The sequence below is a fragment of the Acinonyx jubatus genome, chromosome A3 (genome assembly GCF_027475565.1).
Source record: "Acinonyx jubatus isolate Ajub_Pintada_27869175 chromosome A3, VMU_Ajub_asm_v1.0, whole genome shotgun sequence".
Classification (NCBI taxonomy): Eukaryota; Metazoa; Chordata; class Mammalia; order Carnivora; family Felidae; genus Acinonyx; species Acinonyx jubatus.
In genome coordinates this window covers 106,855,095-106,879,341 of record NC_069388.1, presented here as the reverse complement: position 1 = coordinate 106,879,341, position 24,247 = coordinate 106,855,095, and the positions used below count along the sequence as shown (strand labels likewise).

Genomic DNA, 24,247 nt, shown 5'->3' with positions numbered 1-24,247 from the left:
ATTAGAACTCTATCATGAAAGTAAATAAGTTGCAACAACTTCAGAGCACATAAAAAATCCATAAGTCTTTTACCTATCCATACACTAGCCAGTCCCAACATAGGTTATGTCTGTTTTCCCAGAAACACTTCGACTGAAATTATAGGGTGTTTCTTCTTCCCCTTCCTCAGAAATGCCATAAGAAATAAGCAAAGTATATGTTTCCTTAGGAACTGCCTTCCAAAATGGGTGGCAACTCCCACTCTGCACTGCCATGATGGAAGAATTCACATGTCTGGCCCTCTTTCAGCCAAGAGCAAATCTCCAGGAGCCCAGATTTCATTGGACTCTTAACACGGACCAAAAGTGCATGAGCATGTGGCTTCATTCGGAGACCAGTCCAAAGTCATTTGGTCATTTGGAAGTACCTCCCCTATGTTGCTGGGCTTGCCAGGAATCAACAGCCTAGTGGAGAGTCAGCCAGAATAGTATCCATTAACCTGGAAAATATCAGGATAGATAGAACTCGGACACTTGTTATAGAGGGAAAGCACTGCCTGGGGACCCCTGGATAGAGGAGATGAGAGTTAAATAAAACCCAAAAGGGCAAGTGGAAATTTGCCAGGCAACCAGAAGAAAGGTGTTCTGGATAGAGATGAATAAGAATAAGGAGAGCAGGAAACAGCAGGAATACCCCCAGGCCAGCACTGGGCTTCTGGAGCATTCGGGGCATGTATTTGGTAGCAGAAAACCGATGGGCCTGGAGAGGTTGGCTGGAGCCATGTTGGATCTGCACCAGGCTCTGGTACAGTTACAATCCCTGGGGTGGCTCTGGATGACCCTCGGCTGGCCTGGAGTTCAAGGCCGCTCCACGCAGGGCAGATTCACAGGTGTACCTGAGTCCAGTCTCAAACTTCCGGATGTTCAGCCAGAAGTGGACTTGAACCACAAGGCCACTTCCTTGAGACGTGCTACAAGAAACCCGTTAGACCAGCCATGCTCTGTTACAAGTTCTGGGTAATTGATATACAGTATCTAGAGATGGTGGTTGTGCTGAATTGAGAAAAGGGAAGATACTGTTTGTCTATCTGTGAGATGAGGTGAAGGTTTATGATAATAATAGCTAGTATTTCAGAGAAGACTTTATAAATGATAATCCATGCCAGCATACTAAAAGGTAGGTTCTGTTAATTTTTATTTAACAGATATGGACCCTGTGGCACAAGGAGTTTAAGTAACTTAACTGGGGATCATGCAGTTAACAAGTGGTGGAAAGCTGGGATTCAAACCTAGGTAGACTGGTATTGAAATTCCTGCTTATAACTAGACCTGTACTCTACAGACCCTACAGTGTGGTTAGATGCCAAGAAGGTTTCGGGGGGTGGGGGGAGAGGAAAGAAAGAAAAGTAATTTCTTGACTATATACATAGCCAAGATAACCATGTAGTCAAGAAATGGGAAGTAAGCCAAAAAGAAAAAAAAAGAAGTTCTGACAATTGAGTGTTCTCATTTCCTGTCTACCTTTCATATAGGTAGTCTCACAGCTTCTCTCTTTTCCTCCCTGTTTCTCCTTCTTTTAATTTATTTTGATTTTTCTGCATAGAAAACAGAAAACAAATTATATTGAAAAATGGGGGACAGAGGGAAGACAAAGATGCCTGCATAAGAGGCTTTCCTGAGACTAAAGAGCCTGAGTAGAAGTGTCTGGCCATGTTAGACTGACCAGGAAGGGAATGTAGGAAAGGAACAGTCCATTTTAAAGCTCAGAATTATTGGGGCGCCTGGGTGGTTCAGTCGGTTAAGCGGCCGACTTCAGCTCAGGTCGTGATCTCGCGGTCCTTGAGTTCGAGCCCCGCGTCGGGCTCTGTGCTGACATCTCAGAGCCAGGAGCCTGTTTCAGATTCTGTGTCTCCCTCTCTCTGACCCTCTCCTGTTCATGCTCTGTCTCTCCCTGTCTCAAAAATAAATAAAACGTTAAAAAAAAATTAAAAAAAAAGAAGCTCAGAATTATTTCCTGTGCCCCTCAGTAATCTTGGAGGTCATTGCTCTGTTGCAACATAGTACCTTGTTTGGTGACACGTCTCTTGTCCTGCTGGTTCTTGGTTTTCTCATCTGCAAAATCTTGTCATGACCAACTTATGGTGGTGGATTAGGAGGAAGCTCAGGAAGCAACATTTTAACCATGAGGTTTTTTATCAGATCATTCTTTGAATTCTGTGCAGGTTTGTCCCAAATGCTTCATCTGACAAATTGTAATTTCTGAGCTTCATTTATCCAGCCTCCTCTGGACTTTCTGCCAAGTCCCCCAGGTTTGCTTCTAAGCTTGAGTCTTTCTGTGATACAAGGGTGTTTGATAGTCCCAAGCCCCTCCTTTGACTATTAATTTATACTTGTGTTTGTCTTTCAACTCCTTCTTTTTGTTTGCCCTTTATAAAAACTGTTTTTGAGGGAAATGCTGATGTAGGTCTAAACTTTGCGGGTGATTTTCCACCTTGGTTATAGATATTCGGTAAGTAATTTTTCAGGTGAAGGGAAAACCCATTGTCATGAGAAAGTAGCACCTCTTCTTTTACAGCAGTTGTAATACTGTGGCTGAGGTACTCAGTAAAAGGGGACCTTCCCCTATGTGTGTTTGGGGGAGGGGTGGAGTCTTATCCTCCATTTTGTTTGTTACTGATCTGGCGTTGTCACACAGAAGGGAAAGGGATACCTTGGCATACACTTTTAGGGAGCCAAAGCAAGCACATATCATGAAATCCCCTTGTCTTAAACATACAGCCTCCATTTAGACCTCTACCTCAGGCAGGGCCCTCAGACCTCGGAGAATCTCGAGCTCCCTTTCTTCCTGTTGGCAACTTGGAGCATATAAAATGTCTTCAGCCCTTTCAGTCAGTAAAACACAGAAGACAACAGCCTGCATTACGTGCCTCCTTCATTCTCCCCCTTTCTCTGCTCTGCTATGAAAAGCTAGCCTTTTCCCAAAGCTCAGTGGAAAGCCTCAGCAGGTGTAGGGGTAGCAGAAGCCTTCAAAGGGTCCCATTCAAATAATTTAGCACCCCCACCCCCCCACCCCACATTTTCCCCACTGGAAATTTCTGCCATTTTGCCATCCCTGGAGGCTTCCAGGCAAACAATATCCCTCGTGTGTTGTTAGGCTGCAAGACTCCAGCATCTTTGCTTTTCTTCTGGGGGAGAAAAAAAGAAGAAGAAGAAAATATTTTGAATGAAAGAGTAGAATCCACACCTAACTTCTGAAGCTACTGCTCTGGATGTAGTTCTGGGCACTTTGGAGTCGGCAGTGGGGGTTGGGGCACGGCGTCCTTCTGCACAGGTGCCTCTCTTACGCCACAGCTGCACCAACAGAAAGGCTTCTGCAGAGATGGTTTACCTATAGACCAAGAGCAAAGTCTGCAGCTAAGCTGTCGGGCCGGGTTTGCACGTCAGCAGTTAATTTAGCTTTGCTTCTTCCGAGCAGTTATTCTTCCCTACTTAAAAAAAAGGGGGCGCCTGCCTGGGTGGCTGAGTCGGTAGAGCCTCCGACTTCGGCTCAGGTCATAGTCTCACGGTTCATGCGTTCGAGCCCCCTGTCGAGCTCTGTGCTGAAAGCCCAGAGCCTGGGGTCTGATTCGGTGTCTTGCTCTCTCTCTGCCCCTCCCCTGCTTATGCTCTGTCTCTCTCTCTCTCAAAAATAAATAAACATTACAAAAAGAATTTTTTAAAAATTGCACCCTGTAAAGCATTTGGCACTACTTAGGATAGGCTCACACTCTGTTCCTGGGACATCTCCAGGTCCTCCTGAGTGTATGTTTATGTTTGTTGTTATCAGGACTGTCCCTGTCGTTTCCCAAAAGTGGAAATTCTAGAAGACATTTACCAGGAACGACCAGTGTATGATCGATGTCCACAGAGAGAACATTCCAGTGCCAGATCTCTGGGCTGCCACGTCAGGCATTTAGCTTTGGGGCCTGAGTCTAGTGTCCTGTCCTGTGGCGACAAGAGGAAATTGGTCCCCAGAGCCCTGCTCGGGTACTAAGCCCCCTAAATATGAGCAGGTGAGAAAATTCAGGCCTTCTGTTTCTCAAGGGATTAATTCATTCCCAGGTTGTAAATATTACACAGCCTCTTTTTGTCTTCAGAACCGTGAGACTTGGAGGCAATGTGGGCACAGCCTGCCCAGCAAGATATTATCATGTACACAACATTGTGCAGAACCAAGCATGTGTCTGTATAGGCATTTGCAGCACGGAGCTTTTTTTTTTCCCCCTTTTAATTTTGCTGTTCTTTATTTGCAGTAGTAGATAAGGAATTAAGAAAGCAAAAAAAAAAATGAATGCTTTGACTAGGTCTTTTGCCTCTAAAGTAACATTAGTAAAATTCTGTCTTATTCTTTCTCTCGAGAAAAGATACCTTTTATTTTTATAGAAACTCACCCAACCCATTCTGTCCCCCAGCCCATCTGTGTTCACTTGCTGTTCTTGCAGCTCTCGGTTTTTGAAAGCGCCTTCTAAAATTACATGAAAGCAACCCCGTTTTGACAAAATTAGAATGCTGGTAGGAAAGGCTTACCATGAGGCTGTGGAGAAAGGCCCCGCAAAACCTTTGTGTTTTATTTCACCCTCTCGGGGTTCAACTGACAATTCAGCCAATTTTATAATCACTTCCCTAGGGCGGGGCTAAGCCGCTGCCCCGGAGAAATAACGAATTCTAAAGTAGCCTCCTGGTTCAGAGATGGTGCAAATGGAGACTGTTTTTATCTACATGTTTTAATCATTCTGGACTTCTTACAGAAAATTCCTTTAGATTTGATATGACTCTAAAATGTTGGACGTGATATTAGTTTCAAACCTGAATCAGAATGTGTCTTCTTTCTTTTCCTGCTACTTCCCCACACCCAAGTATCATTACTCATCGGGTGCTGCCGATTTGTTAAAATAAAACCTTTTTGTTTTTTTAGAGAACTTTTAGGTTCACAGAAAAAATGAGTAGAAGGTACGGAGAGTTCCCATATATCTCCATGCCCCAACAAATGCACAGCACCCCCCCTTTTTCAACATCCCCCACTAGAGTGGAGCATTTGTGACAACTGATGACCCTACCCTGACACATCATCATCACCCAAAGTTCATAGTTTGAACTTTGAAGAGTGGGGTTCACTCTTGGACAAATGTATAATGACATCTCTCCATCATTATGATAGCACACAGAGTATTCACTGCCCTAAAAATCCATAATATTGCTTTCAACCACCCATCAGTATGCTTCCTCTTTCCTTTCCAGTCTCCCCCCTCTACCCCCCAACATTGTTACTCATCAGGTCCTGCTGATTTTTAACTCCTCTAACTATTTCTGGAATCTGTCTCCTCAATATGTATTGTTGATGATATGGTTCTATTTCCATTGTCACTATCCTGACTATACTGACTTTTCTTGTCTAGAGCAGTGCCTGGCTTATATTATGAGTTTCACCAAATTGGGATCGATGACTGAACAAATGAATCTGGAAAATAGCTCTCTAGCTGGGGTGGGGGGGGTGGGGAGTGAATCTCTTTAGATCTATCCTCCATCTGGTTACTAAAGTTATCTATCTAAAATGCAAATCTTATTTTGATACTCCACAGCTTAAAAACCTTTTAGGTGGCTCCAGGACCACATGCCAGCTGCTTTCCAGACCCATCTCCCAGCATGCCTCACTCATACCCCCCCACCCACAGGGACCACCCAACTCCCCCTTCTCTGCTGCATAAACCCCTACTCTTTCCTCAACGCTACACTTTTCTCCTTAGAAATCTTTTCCCCATTTCCTGGAAACAATAGCTTCTTTTTATTCCAGGGTTTTTGCAATGACAGACACTGTGTAGAGCTGACCACATGCCCAGAGCTCACCTTTCTTATCTTCCCCTTCACCGGTCTGCCTGAGATGACCTATCAGGATTCAGTTACAGGTCTGAAGTAGGGGGCTGGAAGGGAACTTCAGGCTTGGTCTCTTTGGCTCGAAGCTGGAAAACTCTGCCAAACACAAAAATGAAACCCAGTAATAGCCAGTCTGTACATTCTAGGAACAGATATTCCTTCTTTTCCCTATACTCAGTCTCTGTCCATTCTTCTCCCTTCTTGACATTTGTTTTCCTCAGAGCATATTAACACAATATTGCAGGGTGACCAGGATTCAGAAAACCTAGGTGAAGGTCTCCCTTCTGCTGTCCACCAGCTGTGCGCTCTTTAAGTCAGCCAGAAAAACTCTCTGGGCCTCATACCTAATCTGCTAACTCTCATCAGATGAGGGTCACATCACTTGAACTCTGAGGTCCTGTCAGTTTCTAACACTGAGTCAAAGACCCCGTGAAATCTCTAACCTAGATATTCATAACCAGGGTCCATACGTGTATGTCTGGGAAGATGATGAGAGATCTTCAGGGGATTCACGGGCCCCTGAAATTCTGTGTAAAACCCTGTATGAGTTGATCACATCACCTTGGTCCACAGAGGGTCTGGTCTTCTCTCCTCTCTTAAGGTAATGATAGGTTATGGTTATCCTACTATGTATCATTGTATATAAAGACAGCCATTGTTTTAGAGATTTAGCAGTAGTATGTTTTTCTTTTTGTAATCTTCAGGGTGGCTTTAGATTTTTTTATTTTGCTAATTCATCACCAATACAGTTTTGGAAGGAAGCTAGAAGATTAGCTAGAGGAAGGAGACGGCACACCCAGAAGGAAAGAAACTTCCCCAAGTTTCTGTCTGGAGGAGAAACAGCAGCCAGGGGTGAGGGTTGGATGGGCAGCTTTCCAGTTCCTGCCTGACCAGATGATTGAACTTGCCTTTCAATATCCACCAGCCCTAGGTGCCGTCAAGACTCCAGGCCTGGCCATCAGTCCATGAAGGGTAGGAGCAGGCAGGAACCCTGGGGCCTCACCGTAAGTGGGAAGCCAGAGCATGGTGTCCTGGTTGTCACCTTCAGCTCCACAGTTCTGGAGACAAGCACCTCCAGCTCCCCAAGTTTCTTCTTTTTCCGTTCTCCATCACCAACTGACACCAAGTACTTGCTATATGCCGGGTGCTATGCCAGCCCCAGGGAAGCAATGTTGAACAAAACAGATACGCCCTGCTTATGTGGAGAACCTACAGCCATGAATATAGTACAGGTCCTGTGCTCAAAGAAATAGGACTGGTGTTATTCAGGAAAGGGTTTGAATGACACTAAAAACCCGAAACATGATATTGGAACTTATGGGGTGTTAGTTAGAGATGTTTCTTCAATGACAGGCCCGTCCTAGACAGTATTCAAGGATGTTCACTACAGAAACTGTAAGGACCTCTCCTGATAGCAATAACACTCTCCAACCGGGTGCATTATGGAATCCTTCCCTATAAAGGGGCCCCAAGAACAGTTTTATGAGGCTCCAGAATAACTCCCAAAGCAATACTTGTGTTCCCTGCTAGAAAACACATCACTGCTACGAGATTGGCAAGCATGAGCCAGCATGGTGGAAATTTGGCAGGAAGAAAGCTTAGAAATTAGCACTTGGCCAGGCATGATGTCATTCCTATGAACATTTGAGACTAACAACAAGTAAATTTGCCAGAAGAGATGTTATTTGCTAGAGCTCTGACTACCACCTTTGGAGAGCCGCTGTTTAACACCCACCCCTCCCCACCCCGGGTCTGGACAGGGGCTGGCTCTAATTCATACCTTCAAGGTCACCCCGTTCTGAAGGGGCTGAGAGGTAACTTTGAGCTTCGCACCATGGGCCCAAGGCTGATTCACATGAGTACTCAGAGCAGACGTGTACTAACATTTATGGAGCGCCTCCTAATTGCTACATGCTTCCTGAGGCACTGACCATGGAAAGATGATTGAAAAGTCTCTGCCCTTGAGAAGCTCACAGGCAGTGAAGAATCTAAGGTAGTTAGGACAGTGAAAGAGGCAATGGTAGGAGGAGGCTTTCTCAAGATCACCTTGAGCTTCAAGAAGTTTCTTAGTGTCTCTGAGGATCTAGCAACAAGGAGTGCGAGATGCACTTGTGAAAACACTGCCAGTATTTAAGGTGCAAGAAAAGCTTACACAAAAGGCGCTGAGGGAGATGGTCAGAGGTAGAAGGCAAAGGAAGAGAGGAGGTGACCGGAAGTCTTGGAGTGACCAAGAACATCAGTACTCCAGAGAGTACTCTCTCTGGGGAGACCTGGGAGTGTGCGGGCTGTCATGGCTGTTCCTGCTGACCTCGTTTCACAGAGTGGTGAGGGTAGAAGCCAGGCTGTGACAGCTGGAGAAGCAACTGAAAGTGAGGAAGGAAAGTCAGGGAGTATAGGCCGATGAGTAGTTCCCAATGAAGACAACGTTCTTGAACACAAATCTCAGTCCCTACCCTCAGAGATTTGCTTTAGTGTGGGGCCTGGGAATCTGTATAAGCGACCTACTGAGCTCATGGGAGCCGCTGGTGTTGGATACACTTTCAGAAATCTGTGAAAGGAAGAAGACGGGGTGTTTCCATGAGGTGGAGATACAGGGTCAAGGAAGAGGGTTTTTAGGGGCAAAGGAGACGATTGAGGGCAAGTAAAGTGTTTGTCAAAGGATGCCAGGTGAGGATTGTGATCAGGAATCGGTGGTGGCTTCAGTTGGTACTACTGGGAGTTTTCTCCAGATTCACGTCAGCAGCAGAGAAGGTGGATTGTGGGATGATCCAAAGGTGGGGTTTGGTCTGGTACAAGGGACAAGAGGACAGGGTGTGTGGCAGGTCAGTAAGAGTGTTACTAACCAAAGTGGCTCAAGTCATAGACACAGGACCCAGGCAGGTAGCAAAGGACACAGGGACCTGATGGACGCTATGTCAGGGGAACCTGAAGACCAGGGGTAGATAGCGGCACTCTGGAGAACAGGTCTATCAAGAATGCCCATGCGGAAAGGCTGCAGACAGTGGGCAAACTTTCCACTGGCAGCAAATCCCTCGGCGCCATCTTGATGTGAGTCTAGGATGAAAAATTTCCCTGCATGAAAATGCCTCGTGTGGGCCCAACCGTGAGGTGTAAAATTGCCTTCTCACCTGAAAACAACATGTAACTGGGTTTAGCATTTTATGCTTCAGATGACATGTAATATCCAGAAGCAATACACCCTCCCCTCCCCCATTGCAAGTTCAAGTAAAATCAGAAAACGCTCAGTGAAAAGGAGAAGAAAAAAAGAAAGGAAACAGCAGTGGAACGAAGCCACAAACCCAAAGCATTGGCAGAGAAATCGGGGGAAACTGCAGCAGAGACAAGCTTTGAGGTTGTGTGCTCTATGAAAATTTATAGAAATGTTACCTCAAAAAAAACCGAAACAAAACAAAACAAAACAAAAAAACCCAGGGTGCTTTAACTTGCCAACCACTGGAATGGAGACAAAATTCCCACCCGGGGTGTTACTTTTAATTATCATTCTCTTTATGTTGTTTCTTAAAATAATAACAGGCATTGTAGAGATGATATACCAAGATGACTTAATTAGGTGTCAGATGAGTACCTGTGCCCACGAGCCCCATTACCGCCAGCTTCCTTATGCAGATTTGACTGACTGTTCCGAGGCTGGCTAGATAAAGAAACAGACATAATTGGAGCAGCTGGGCTGCAAGCACAGCTGGGCCGTCCCCATGGAGACCAGGCTCCCGCTCTTCCCATGGCCCCCGAGTTCCTCTCCACCTTTTTTTTTTTTTTTTTTTTAACTGAGATGAATGTAAGCACATCTGAGCCTGGGTCTCCCTTAGACGCTCTCCACATCAGCGCCTTTCACCTTTAATGCACGCAGAGATCTCCTGGGAAGCTTGTCGCTAGGCAGATTCTCACTCAGTGGGTCTGAGGTGGGACCTCTGGGTCCTGTTTCTAACAAGCCCCACGTGATGGTCCTGGGTCCACACTTTCTATAGCTGTTTAAAAGGCTCTAGAGGCACCTGGGTGGCTCAGTCCGTTAAGTGTCTGACTCTTGGTTAGGGCTCAGGTCATGATCTCACTGTTCGTAGGACTGGGGCACGCATCGGGCTCTGTGCTGACAGTGCAAAGCCCGCTTAGGATTTTCTCTCTCTCTCTCTCTCTCTCTCTCTCTCTCCCTCTCCACTCACACTGTCTCTGTCTCTCTCAAAATAAATAAAACAAACTTTAAAAGAAAAAAGACTCTAAAGAGATCTGTATAGCCTCAAGTTACTTTTTCCTTTTTTGGCCCCCGTTTCTCCTCTCCTGCCCCAACAACCCTCCTGTCCTCCTGCCCCTGAGCTATCTTCACTCCCCGTCCTCCTTCCCCACTTTATCCTCCCACCTCCAGGCCTTTCTACGGGTCATTCTGCAAAGCACTGCTCTCAGCCAATGGCCTCCCTAGAAGAGACAAGCTAGCAGTTTGATTTAAAAGAGGAGGGAAATAACCAGAGATCACAGTGTGTCCCTAAAGGAAACAACCTGCTTCCTTATGGTCGTCACATGGGCCAATGGACCTACAGCCTCAGAAGGTCACAGTTGGAAAAGACCTTCTGTCCAGTAGTTGGATCCCAGACTGTGGTACCCACGGGCACTCAGGTGCGCCTGGGTCAGGGTGTTCACTGTCCATCCTGCGCCAGCACATCAGAAAGGCCTTCCTGAAATCGAGCTGGCATCCGTCTACCTAGATCTGACCCCACTTTGCCTACTTCTTGGGTCCCTATATATCAGGCTCAAGGCCTTAGAAGGTAGCCGTCATGTTGCCCCCAAGTCATTTCTTCTTCAGGCACAGCTGTTCTTTTTATGCCGTGAGTTGGCCATTCTGGCCCTTCTCCTCTGCCTCTGCTTCTGCACGTCCAGGGCCTCTCCACCTGTGATGCCCACACTGCAAACAGCAATCAAAAACTGTCACCACCTCATTACACTCTTTATGTGACTCCTGTCGAACTTATTGCCAACCACATCCTCAAAGTCATTTGCATACATGCTGTGGCTCAGCTGCATCTCCCTAGTCAGTAATAATTGTAGTAATCAGACTTAACATTTATGAGAGTTAGTATAATATGATAGCTAAGAACACATGCTCTGGAACCAGACTGCCTAGGTGTGAAGCACTTAATGAAGAGTCATGTCGTTGATAGTTATCACCATCATGAGTATCATCCCTGTGCTAAGGGCTTTGGTCACAATAACTGGTGTGTGTGTGTGTGTGTGTGTGTGTGTGTGTGTGAGAGAGAGAGAGAGAGAGAGAGAGAGAGAGAGAGAGAGACAGACAGACAGAGAGAGAGAGAGAGAGGCAGAGAGAGAGGGTGCAAGTGAGCAAGGGGCAGAGAGAGAGAGAAGTGAGGCTCGTGTTTTACCCAAAGTGGGGCTCGAGCTCATGAGCTGTGAGATCATGACATGAGCCGACATCAGATGCTTAATGACTGAGCCATCCAGGCATCCTGCCCACAGCAATTGTTTTAATCCTCATGCCAACTTCACACGATAAAGGTTGTTGTCTCGGTTTTACAAGTAAGGAAATGGAACCTCAGAAGATTATGTTTTGTGCCCAGGGTAGAGTTGGTTTTTGTTTTTGTTTCTTGGTGTGTGTTTTTTTTTTTTTTTTTTTTTTTTGGTTTTTCGGACCCAAGTGCAGAACCCTATCTATTGCTGTTATTCACAAATTTCATCTTGTAATCTGTGCTTTACCCCTACTTTGGATTCCCAGTTCTGTTATCCCAAGTGGGTCTGCCTCCTAGCTTCGTGTTGTCTGTCCTAATGAGAATACCTTCTATATCTTCATCTAGATCATCTACACATCAGAGACCACGTGACAACTCCCTGCAGCTTCTGTTCCCTGAAGTGCAGGTCTCCGTCTCCCGAAGCTCCCCAAGCCACCAGCCTTGTAACCCTGTCAGAGAAGCCTAGGGGGTAGCCTGGGAGTGATTTGTATTTGAATATATCTGTATTTGGCTCTGAGTGAGCATGCCTCATCTTGCCTTCCAGATCTCCATTCCAGAATTCTCCCCAGAACAGAGAGAGGGCAGCTCCTAAATGGATAGTTTATGAAACTGACCCTCCAGGCAGTGCCAGATGCACAGACCCAGTCGAATGCAGGGTCTGCAGAATACACATCCCAGAGAGGATAATGACCACATCCTGCAGATAATGAGACCTAGGAGGCTGGCCCTGCATTTCAAGGCTCCCTTCCTTCTGACTCCACTAGTACCAACGCAGGCCTTCTATGTCCTGACTAAACCACAGGAGGCTGAGCAGTCGTGGTGGTCAATATTTCTCCACAGGGGGAGCCTGGGGCACTGGTCTCATTAGAAGGGAGATTGGGGCGTGCCTTGAAACTTAAATCGGAGGTTTATTTGGAGTGATTTGCAAGAAAGGGAGCACTGATGGAGATCACAGGGGCTAGATCCCCCACATAATGCCATTTCCTAGCCCTGCCACTCTGCCAGTTGACCAGAAAGGCTGGACTGATTTCTTTCCTCTCTTCTCTACTGGTTCTATTCTCTGACCCGGGGCTGTTAGTGTAATTTGGCTGTCTTCAGTTTCCACCTTTTTCGGTGTCAGGATGCCAGCCACCTTCCCTGCTGCTCTCCTTGGCTTCCTGTGAACCATGACAGTGGGATCCTCATGGCTCTTGGAGGACAGCAGGAAGCCATGGGTCTACCATGAGCCTGGGCTGCCTAATCACACTGCTATCGCTGGGGCCTGCCCACGCTACTGTGAAGCAGCAAAACAACATGCAGGAAACTTCTTCTGCTCCAACATGTTCCCCTTTTGAAATCAGCCAGCAAACCCCGAACACTCTCTCTCTGTGTGGTCAGGCAGATGGGCTGTCCTCTCAGGCTAGAGGAGTAAGGGACCATTGGCAGACTGAGCCCGGTGGATCCAGGAGGATTTGGGGAAGGTAGTAGCCTTAAGTTCTCATAGATCAACATCCAGCCCTAGCAATGCACCTGCTCTTGGGCAGTGGACACCCCCGGATGCCATGAAAAGTGATGGGCACAGGTGAGGAAGCTTCGGCCAGAAATAGAAAATGCCTCTGACCTTGGTGAAGTGAGTCCTTGGTGTGACATTGAACACACAAGTGCTGTTTAAAAGGACCAACTTTGGGGTGCCTGGCTGGCTCAGTCAGTAGAACATGCAACTCTTGCTCTCAGGGTCCTGAGTTCAAGCCCCACATTGAGTGTAGAGATTACTTAAATGAATAAATAGCTCTTAAAAATAAATAAATAAACAAACAAACAAACAGGCTGATTTTGACACGTTATAATCAGGAAAACAAAGTAGTTAAAAGCATGAACTCAAACCCTGACTGTTTAGGTTTAAATCCAGCTCTGTGACATTAGACAATTTATTCAGCTTCTGCAGACTTCACGTGTAAAGGTACTAATTGGACCTCCCTCGTTGGTGGTGAAGATTAAATGCAGTAATACATGTAAGGTGTGTAGAACATCAAGTCCTGGCATTTCATAAGAGCTCCATAAGGATTAACCACTATTATTATCATTATCATCACCATCGCCACCATTTCTGCGTGTTCAATATGTACCAGCCACTGAGCTAAGCACGTACACGTCGCTCATTTAACCTCCCTTTGAAATAGGTGTGTAATGCTTCAGTTATGCCTCAGTTGAGGAAACAGACATTTGGAGAGGTTAGTTGACCTGCACACAGTTAAATAGGTAAGTTATTGGTGAATTCAGGGTTTGGAGCCAAATTTCCCTTGGCTATGCTGTCTGTTATCACCGCTGGCCACTGTCCGTAAAAACAGCTATGTTACTGAGTACTTCCTGCAGACTGGGTAGGATGCAGGGCGCTTTTATCTTGTTTATCAGAATCCCATGTTTGTCAGAATCTTCTTATACCCATTTTACAGATGAGGAAAGCAAGGTTCAGAGAAGCTAAGCAACCTCCACAAATTTTTACAGCAAAGAAGTTAAATCCAGGCTGCCTGACTCTTAAAATCCATTCTAACATCTATTGAGTTTGACTGCCAAACAAGTGAGCAAGATGCCCCTGGGAGGTTGATAACAGTAATTGGTGATCGTGAAGCCTGATACCCAATATAACCCAGGGCGACACTATTTGCCTAATTATAGCCCCATTTTCTGAGCTGCCGTTAGGGGCAATTTCCACTTTCTCTGATGCTTCACTTTCCTGCACTTTCTGAAAGCTGTTGATGTGCTCAGATTAAGACAAGCTCCTGTGTATTTCACATGTTAGTTTATTGCACATCCTGCAGGAATATGGAGGAATCATAAATAGTCCAGAAGGAAGTCCCAATGGATTATGCAAAGCCTTTGTCACATTGCTATAGGAGGAGTTTGACAGTAGACTCCCAGACTACGTTTCTTGACCCAACACCTGACGTTATGTGACTACGATATTCCAAATGTGCATATTTCAGTATCAGATCATGAGAGGGCAACTTGCTTGGTGATGAGTAGGGTCTAGGCAGAATATATTCACCAGCCTGTATATCGGGGATTCTTAACCAGTCCTGAATGACTGGTCTTCAGAGGTTCTGAGAACATTCTTTATGTATGTATGCATTTTCCTAGAGAGAGAGAGCCCATAACTTTTACGATATTCTCAAAGGAGTACGTGACTCAAAAACCAGTTTGAGGGGGGCCTGGGTGGCTCAGTTGGTTGAGCGTCCGACTGTGGCTCAGGTCATGATCTTGCAGTCGGTGAGTTAGAGCCCTGCGTCAGGCTTGGTGCTGAGCCTGGAGCCTGCTTCAGATTCTGTGTCTCCCTCTCTCTCTGCCCCTCCCCTGCTCGTACTCTGTCTCTCCCTCTCTCTCTCAAAAATAAATAAACATTTAAAAAAATTGAAAAAAAAAACCATTTTGAAGACTGTACCACTCTAGATTAAAAACCTAAATCTAAATCTAAATCTAAAAATCTAAATCTAAAAATCCTGAGAGAGGAAGCTTCAAAAAACAAAACTAAACCAAAAAAACCCTGAATCCTTTTTTAATGAAAATTGCAATGCTCCCTGGAGGCAGATATGCACCTTCCTTTTGCATCAATGATTTATGCTATAATGAATCATTGTTCTCTCTCTTCTCTGTTTCTGGAGAGAGAGAGCAAGTAAATAACAGAGAGCACTATGTGCAGGTTCTGCCCTAGAGATAGGACTTCCTTCATATCCTTCTCTCAATTAAACCTCACAATACGTGTCTTAGGTATATACCACTATTAGCTCCATTTTATAAGTAAAGAAATTGAATCTTACAGAGGCATAGAAACTTACCCAAGGTCGCCAAAAAATGAATGAATGTGGAGATTCAGTGACTCTTGCAGTGACCATCTGTTCGTTTCCTCAGAGAGTCGGGCACTGGGGCCATCAGGCAGAGAAAAGAGCTATTTGTGATGATGAGAAATTGAAAGCATTGAATTAAAATTCACGCCAGGTGAATTTCCTCAGACACTGAGAGAGTGTTCATGCCCAGATGTTACAGAAACCATTTCACTGGACCCTGTCCGATCGGGAGTTTAAAGGACTAATTCACCTTCTACACTCTGTTTCTTAAGTCAGAGCTGGGAGCCTACAGGATATGTGTAATATAAATGCATCTTGTGCCTACGCTTTAGATCTCAACTTCACAGGTGAGAGGACTTCATTCTCATGCTTGTTCTGCCCTGCACCTTGTCCAGTGGGCCAGTCCCAACTTAATCCTTCAAGATTAGGCTCCTGTCACGACCTTTAGAAAACTTTTCCAGACCCCCCATGGCTGCACCGGGGACTGCTTTTCCCTGCTCTGCCAGCGCCTATTGGATGCCAGTCTCATCACATTTGTCATACTCTCCTGTCCGTATTAATTTTTTTTATCTGTCTCCTTCACCAGATTCTAGGCTCCCTGAGATCAAGTTCATGCCTGGTACATAAAAGATGCTCAAAAATGCGTGAACTAACAACTTTGTATTTGTTTTTTCCCACTCAAAAGCAATTGCAAGGATTAGTGGGGTTTTTTTTTTAATGTTTATTTATTTTGACAGAGAAAGAGAGAGAGAGAGCATGAGCAGGGGAGGAGCAGAGAGAGAGGCAGAGAGAGGATCCCAAGCAGGCTCTGTGCTGATAGCAGATGTGGGCTCGAAACCACGAACCGTGAGATCATGCCCTGAGCTGAAATCAAGAGTCAGATGTTTAACCAACTGAGTCATCCAGGTGCCCCCACATGGACTAGTGTTCTTAAGGAAGAACCAATTAAAGTCACTTATGACTGTGGAATAAAAGCACAGGGGTGGGGGGGCTTCATTAACCTTCTGTCAAGACTAGTTAAGTGCCAAGAGGTGAAAACATCCTAAGGCAGTATACCAGTCTATTGCTATATAATAAATTACTCTACACTTCATATATAATCTTTGTGTCCGTGGTCAGGAATTTAGACAGGCCATATCTTGTCTCTAGATGTGATGTCTGGGGCTCATTCACTCACATGTCTGACAGTTGATACTGGCTCCTGCCTCGGGGCCTAGCTGGGGCTATCAGCCAGAACACCCCACAGATGGCCTTTCAATGTGACTTGAGCTTCCTTATAACATGGCGGTTGACTTCCAAGGGCAAATATCCTGAGAGAGCAAGGGCCAGGCCAAAACCACTTTGTATTTATTACCTGAGCCCTGAAATCACATCGTATCACTTGTGCCACGTCCTATTCGTTGCAGCAGTTACAAAGGTCCTTCCCAATTTGAGGGAACAAAGACTCCATCTCTCAGTGATGGAATGTCAGCATCACATTATAAGTAGAGCCTGTGGAATGGGATACATACTGGTGTGGCCATCTTTGAAAAGGGCAACCTGCCACAAGCAGTCATGGGGAAAAGGCCAAAGTCTATATAATAGAATATGTATAAAAACCCCTTATGTGAGATAAGAGATGTGAATCAAGGCAGATGGAGTTCATGAAGGCAGTGTGTTTTTCCTTTGCTGCCAGAAGGCAGGTAATTATAATTCTATCAGGAATGCCAATAGGGAGAGGAAGATTTAACAACCTGTGACGGAAATCTGGAATGTTAGGGAGTCCTGTTTCCAATTATGAGGTCTACATCGTCTTCTTGCAAGGATGGGGCAGCTGTGGTTGCCAGAGTGACACATCTGTTGAGGTCATCTACAGACATCACCTCATTCCTGGCTCACTGTCACTCCAACACACTCTTGTCATAGTCCCTAATTATTTCATTATCCAAGCTGTTGATATTCTGATCTCTCAGCTTCTTGACATCCTCTGTTCCAATGATCTTGTCCACCAACCTTCTCAGTTACTCACTTCCGTGGTCATTGGGTCATACCCTTGACTTTATCACCACCTCTTATTGTAGCCGTCTATAATCCCTGTCTAAGGTATCTATTTCAGCCCCAACAATTCTCTGAGGCCACACGAACCTGCAGTCCCTTGATCCTACCGTCCTTTCACTGCCCCTAACCTGCTCATGAGCTCTTTCCCCACCCACTTAAATCAGAAGTCTGTCATTGGAATCACCTCTTTGCATATGCCCTCCACTCCCTCACCGTCTCCCTCTTCTGTGTGTTCTCCTAACAAACCCAACCCTGATTATTTTTTGTTTGTTTGGTTGGGTTTTTTTGTGTTTTTTTTCCAACCCTGATCATTGCCCCCCACCACACCCTCCATAGCTGCCACCCTACAGGGACTGATCTCACTCTAAATTCATGACAGTAACCCCAGGTGGGTCTGCACTGGTGCCTGCAGTCAGGCTTTCCTTGAAATGGGGAAGCAGAAATGCTACCTACCTCAGGCTGCTCATCTGCCCCAGAGCTGTAACCTCATATCTTTGGGTCAGAGCCCATCATCTGCCAGGCATGTGGCATTGCTGCTCAGGCCTTAATGCACACTCAGCCAACCTTCAGTAGCTGAAGAAATTCTCTTCAAAACAACAGCTTCTCTCTGCTTTCTGGTGGCTTCAAAACCAAAGTCTGGTGATGTGACATCCTCTCTGAGGGCACCCTTTCCATTTCCGCTTCAATTTTCTGTACACTCAGCGTTGCTGAGAGCGCTATTTTGATGTCTTCTATTCTTAGCACCAAAGCACAAAGTCACATATGCAGATAGACCAAAATTAGAATAACAGCACATTGATTTTCCAAATTCTTTGAGAACTCACGAACACTTGAGGGCTTGGGGGTGGAAAAGGCTGTTACCAAGTCACTCTGGGGTGAGAGGCCTGGAGACTTTGACACTATGGAGATGTGTCACCTTGGGCAAGTCCCTTTAGCTGTCTGGGTCCCAGTCTTCTCATCTGCAAAGCGAGGGGACTGGATGAGGTAATTCCTAAGGCCTTTTCTAGATCTTTCTGACTTTGTCACAGGATGCTATGACATTCACAGTTGGCCCTGTTTTTTCTGCCTCTACTTCATTCATCCATCCATCTTTCAATCAAGTGAAGGCTCGCTTCATGCTCAGAAGGTACAAAGATAAAAAGGACACAATTCATACCCTCTTGGAGCTTGATATAATCGTATGGTTATGTCTTAAAACAACAAATGTTTGGGGCGCCTGGGTGGCTCAGTCGGTTGAGCGTCCGACTTCAGCTCAGGTCATGATCTCACCGTTCGTGAGTTCGAGCCCTGCGTCAGGCTCTGGGCTGATGGCTCAGAGCCTGGAGCCTGCTTCCGATTCTGTGTCTCCCTCTCTCTCTGCCCCTCCCCCATTCATGCTCTGTCTCTCTCTGTCTCAAAAATAAACAAACATTAAAAAAAAAATTTAAAAAAACAACAACAACAAATGTTTTGAAGAAAGTATGTTCAAAATGTGATAGGAACAAAGTAGAAAAGGAGATCAGGGGGGTAAGGGGGAAGAAAAGAAAAGAAAAGGAGATTAGTTCTAGCTGTGGAGGCTACAATCCTTCAGAGGAAGTGGCATTGGAGAGTAAGTATTCTTAAACAACTTTGCCAGGATGTGGGGGAAGCAGGGACACAGAAGACATTGAAGCTGTGAGAAAGGTCCCAAAGAAGGCATGAATCTGGGGGACAAATTCCAAAGTTTTCCATGTGCCTGATCAGTAGATACATGAGGTCCACAGGTCAGGGCGTGAGGCTGGAAAGAGATTGGAACCTTTTCTCTTTGTTTCTTCTCATTTAGTAAAAATCTCATTTAGAAGTTTCTCAGTTTTAAGTCAGGGCTTCTCTGCCATTCTCGAAGTCTTACCCCCTCTCTAGGCTCTCCTTTGTGTTATAGATGCATCCGCAAATTTAGCCTGTTTATTTATGCCATTGTCCTGAAACCATTCAAGTATTTCATTTGTTGAGTATTTCCATGTCATGTATAGGCAGCAAATAATAGCTTCATTTTACAGAGAGAAAAGCTAACATTGATTTGTAGATTGCTCAGTATCAGGTAAACAGACCTGAAATAGACCCTAGAACCCTCCTTCATGAACATTCCATGACTTTATTTTTACCTTGAAGTCAAGAGAAATAAGTAATCTTGACTGACTTGTGCAATATTACATTGGGACTGTCATAAGGGTCAGATTTTGAGTCAAGTATGGCTTTAAGGAACTAAATATTGTGAATACCATATAAAGTTAGGGAGGAAAGCATAACAGAAATTAATACTCAGAATATGAGTTGGTAAGACTACAGTCTTCTTGAGCCCATGAAAACAGCTGCTGCTTTTTCCCGGACTAAGTTTTTCATAAGGAAACATTTTGCCTTTTTAAAAATCAGTGTGAGGGGCACTTGCATGGCTCAGTTGTTGGGCCTCCGACTTTGGCTCAGGTCATGGTCTCACAGTTCATAGGTTCAAGCTCCATGTTGGGCTCTGTACTGACAGCTCAGAGCCTAGAGCCTGTTTCAGATTCTGTGTCTCCTTCTCTCTCTGCCCCTCCCCTGCTGGCCCTCTTTCTCTCTCTCTCAAAAATAAACATTAAAAAAATTAAAAATTAAAAAAAAAAATCGGTGTGAGAGGTGGTTGGTCACCCAAACTTCACAAGACAGTAGCACACAGGTAAGTAACTACCATCCAGGATTTGGCCTTATGGCCTGAGGGACCCAAAAAAACAACTATTCATTCTCCCAAAACTGATCAGGGTTTAAGCACGCTCTTTATATTGTGTCTCTAGCACCATCTACTGGGAAACAAAGTGACTTTACTTGGATTCTTAGTTGAAAGATGCAGAAACCCAAGTCAGGTAGCAAAGAGGAGAGAGAGAGGAAGAAGCTTAGCAAATTCTAAGAAACAGAGGGTTACGTATATTATATTGAAGTTTCTTCTATAAAGATGTTACCACTAAAACAAAATTACAAACTGTCTCACTTACCAGAAAGACACATATATACACACCATATAGTAAAAAGATTTCAAAAAGTAAACAACTAGAATTCATGAACACAAAAAGCATACCATAAAATGTAATGACAGACTAAGAATACTTAGAACATGTATATGTCATAGTAATGCCATAAAACGCCTCTATTAAACAATAGTCTCTCAGATTGAATCACAAAGGAAACCCCAAGGGAAGGCTGTGTATTAACCAAGTCGTACAGAAAGGTTGAAAACATGAGATTTCAAAAGCAAACCAAGCAAATAAAAGCCAAATGAAAGCAGGGGGTCTCAGTCTTAACATCAGTAAAGGCTGATCTCAGGACAGAAAGCAAGACACTTTGTAATGATAAAGGACAGAATTCACAAGGTGCCTGGGTGGCTCTGACTCTTGATTTCGGCTCAAGTCATGACCTCGCATGAACTGCACCTTGAACTCCACATCAGGCTGTGCGCTGACAGCACAGAGCCTGCTTGGGATATTCTCTCTCTGCCCCTCCCCTGCTCTGTCTCTCTCTCTCTCTCAAAATAAATAAATAAACTTAAAAAAAAAAAGGATGAAATTCACAATAAAAATTCACCATATCTGAGACCGTAAAGAAAACCTCAGGTAATTTCACAAAATACGAGTAATACAGCCAATGCTTGACCTAGAAATGCTTTAACTCTTAATAATTCTTGGATCAAAAGGGAACTCAAACCCTAAAACTAGCAATAACTAGAAAATAAGTAAATAATATATCATAATTAAGTATAATGGAAATATTTACTTAATACATATTAGAATATATAATAAATGGGAATATGGTGTTATCATTATATATAACGGAAACTCCTACATGTGATATCAAGCCTATTGCTCAGAAGAACATTGAAGCACTAAATACTTTGACTAATCCAAAAAATGTGAAAATAAATGAATTAGGCATCTAATGCAAGATATTTGAAAAAGAATAACAAAATAGGGTCACCTGGGTGACTCAGTTAGTTAGGTGTCCAACTTCAACTCAGATCATGATCTCATGGTTCGTGGGTTCAAACCCTGCATCAGGCTGTGTGCTGACAGCTCAGAGCCTGGAGCCTGCTTCAGATTCTGTGTCTCCCTCTTTCTGCCCCTCCCCTTCTCTCTCTCTCTCTCTCTCTCTCTCTCTCTCTCAAAAATAAATAAAATATTAGGAGTGCCTGGGTGGCTCAGTCGGTTGAGCTTCTGACTTTGACTCAGGTCATGATCTCACAATTCGTGGGTTCAAGCCTCGCGTCAGGCTCTGTGCTGACACCTCAGAGCCTGGAGCCTGCTTTGGATTCTGTGTCTCCCTCTCTCCCTTCCCTTCCCCTGCTTGTACTGTCTCTTTCTCTCTGAAAAATAAATAAACATTAAATTTAAAAAATAATAATAATAAATAAAACATTAAAAAAAGAGTAACAAAATAAACCCAAGAGAACAAAATGAAAATTAATACAAATAAAAGCAGAAATTCTAATTTTGAAAAGAGGAGGAAAAATGTAGCACTAATACATAAATCCAAGAGCTCCTTCATTGGAAGGGGGAAAAACCCACAAAAATAGATAAAGCATCAGCCTACCTACTCAATGCACAAAGTTAGAAATGAGCATAAGCAGGGTGCCTGGGTGGCTCAGTCAGTTAAGCATCCGACTTCGGCTCAGGTCATGATCTCACAGCTTGTGAGTTCGAGCCCCGCATCAGGCTCTGTGTCGACAGCTCAGAGCCTGGAGCCTGCTTCGGATTCTGTGTCTCCCTCTCTCTCTGCCCCTCCTCCACTCGTGCTCTGTCTCTGTCTCTCAAAATTAAATAAATGTTAATAAAAAAAAGAAAGAAAGAAAAGAAATGAGCATAAGCAACTAACCACAGAGAGATGAAATTGAAAGGATCATAAGTTACTGTCTTCCTTGACTCTACCAATAAATGAAAGTAATACAGATGGGATGCATAAGTTTCTAGAAAAATAGAAATTTGCAATTATGACACCAGAAAACAAATAGTAAATAGATTATCATAGGAAAAATAGAAATAGGAATTGGCACATAGAATTGTCTAATGAAGTACGCAGGAATAAGTTTAGTAACAACCTTGAAGACAAATTGAGTGAAAAGATTAAGGTGGAAACAGGCTATATTGCTGTGTGTGTGCATGGGTATGCGCTTACATGCTTGGATATCCTCGTATTCTCTCTGGAAGGGTGCGAGAGGAACAAGTAATGGTGGTTGCTTCTGTTGGAGGAAACCGGATCTTCAGGGAACAAAGATAAGAGATTTTTTTCATTGTATAGTATTTTGTACCTTTTAACTTCATTACCTTTAAAATTGGTTACATGTACAAATATTCCCCATTCAAAAGTTCTTTTTCATATAAGCAGAATCAAGGCAAAGGAAAGAGATGGTTTTCAAGGATGTCTTCGAAAAGAATGCTACTTGGGGTACCTGGGTGGCTCCGTTGGGGTACCTGGGTGGCTCCGTCGGTTGAGTGTCCGATTTCGGCTCAGGCCGTGATCTTGAGGTTCGTGGGTTCGAGCCCCACATCGGGTTCTGTGCTGACAGCTCAGAGCCTGGAGTCTGCTTCGGATTCTGTGTCTCCCTCTTTCTCTGCCCCTCCCCTGCTTGTGCTCTCTCTCAAAAAAATAAACATTAAAAAAATTTTAAAAAGAATGCTACTTAATTTTTCCTAACACTGACTGGTGAGAGGATTCTTTTGTTCAACCAAACTCCCTTGGTTGAACAATGGACACCAGATGCTAGAATGGCATTGGCCAGGCCTCTGGGTTCCCCTTGGGTGTTTTGGACCCCAGGCATCCTCACAGCTCTGTGTGAACTTACAGACTCCAGTCCTCATGTACCAGGAAGACTATGTTTCTGAACAGCAGCTCTGAATTTAAGAAGAGGATGCCCTCGGGGCAACTGGGTGGTTCAGTCGGTTAAGCAGCCAACTCTTGATTTTGGCGCAGGTCATGATCTCACAGTTGTGAGATGGAGCCCCTTGTCAGGCTCTGCATTGACAGTGTAGAGCCTGCTTGGGGTTCTCTCTCTCTCTCTCTCTCTCTCTCTCTCTCTCTCCCTCTCCCTCTCTCTCCCCCTCTCTCTTTGCCCTTCCCCCACACCCTCTGTGTGTCAAAATAAAAAAACATTAAAAAAAAAAGGATGCCCACTTTCACCCAAAGATAGGAGATTAATGTTTCTTTTAGTATTTGGCAATACACGAAAGCAGAACTAAATGCTTTGAGTGGCTAAAAGTTGGTTCTCTTTTCACTTGTTTAAATCTTTTTAAGGTAAGGTACAAGTTCTTGATTTTTCTTACCGTCCTAAGATTTCAGACCCACTTTGCATGCTACCTCTCTCCCCTGAAACTAGTGTAGAAACCAAGTTTGTAAAACCTCCCCATCTGACCACATGAAAGGAAAAAGTAACTCTACCCCTAAAAAAAGTTATGTTAACTAACTGAGCATTTGTATTCACCTTTAAAATACATGATACAGCTCTAGGACAAAAGAAAACCTTTAGAAAAAGGAAATTGGGCTTCCAGCTACGGAATGAATAAGTCACGGGAATAAAAGGTATAGCCTAAGGAATCGAGCCAGTGGTATTGTAATAGCTCTGTATGATGGTGACAGATGATAGCTAGACTCACGGGGAGCGCAGTATAATGTATTGAGGGGTTCAATCACTACATTGTACACCTGAAACTAATGCAATATTGTGTGTCAACTGTGCAAGTAAAAAAAAAAAAATTAAGTAAATGCAGAAACAACTGGATCATGGTGTGAGGCCCTGAAACCGAGTCCCTGTCCTCTTTCAAGAAAGCCTGGCCAGAGTACTCCAGCCCCCTGCCCTTCTACCTGCCCCTTCCCTCCAGGAGAAGTTGCTCCAGTACAAGGAACTGCCTTTGACCTGAGGAAGCCGGTGGAGCTTGGAAAACACCTGCAGGAGTTCCGTATCCACGGCTTTGACCACAATTTCTGTCTGAAGGGATCTAAAGACAAGCACTTTTGTGCACGGTAGGTGCTTTTCCCTGACTGCCTGTGTAGGGAGGA

General features: G+C 44.5%; 1 protein-coding gene and 1 long non-coding RNA gene across 14 annotated transcripts in view; one reads left to right on the top strand and one right to left on the bottom strand.

The window, feature by feature from the left end:
• The window catches only part of GALM (galactose mutarotase), a 117,076-nt gene that overhangs the window by 86,612 nt on the left and 6,217 nt on the right, over positions 1-24,247 (top strand). For 5 of the 12 annotated variants that reach the window (XM_053201010.1, XM_053201011.1, XM_053201007.1 and 2 more), the window contains one exon: positions 23,950-24,211. In XM_053201010.1, coding sequence (XP_053056985.1) covers positions 23,950-24,211 — 262 coding nt within the window. Of the gene's footprint in view, positions 1-209; positions 2,777-11,705; positions 21,355-23,949; positions 24,212-24,247 lie in introns of those variants that run through there. The other 7 variants (XR_008289569.1, XR_008289568.1, XM_015076739.3 and 4 more) reach the window with 4 other exon arrangements.
• Positions 2,773-24,073, bottom strand: LOC113592493 (uncharacterized). 2 transcript variants are annotated; one of them, XR_008289571.1, is made up of 6 exons: positions 22,666-24,073; positions 22,370-22,452; positions 17,672-18,177; positions 15,173-15,282; positions 5,863-9,541; positions 2,773-3,164 (listed from the first exon to the last, which is right to left on the bottom strand). It is a non-coding gene; the product is annotated as an uncharacterized LOC113592493 (long non-coding RNA). The 2 variants fall into 2 exon arrangements; XR_008289570.1 differs by having other exon boundaries at positions 17,672-22,452.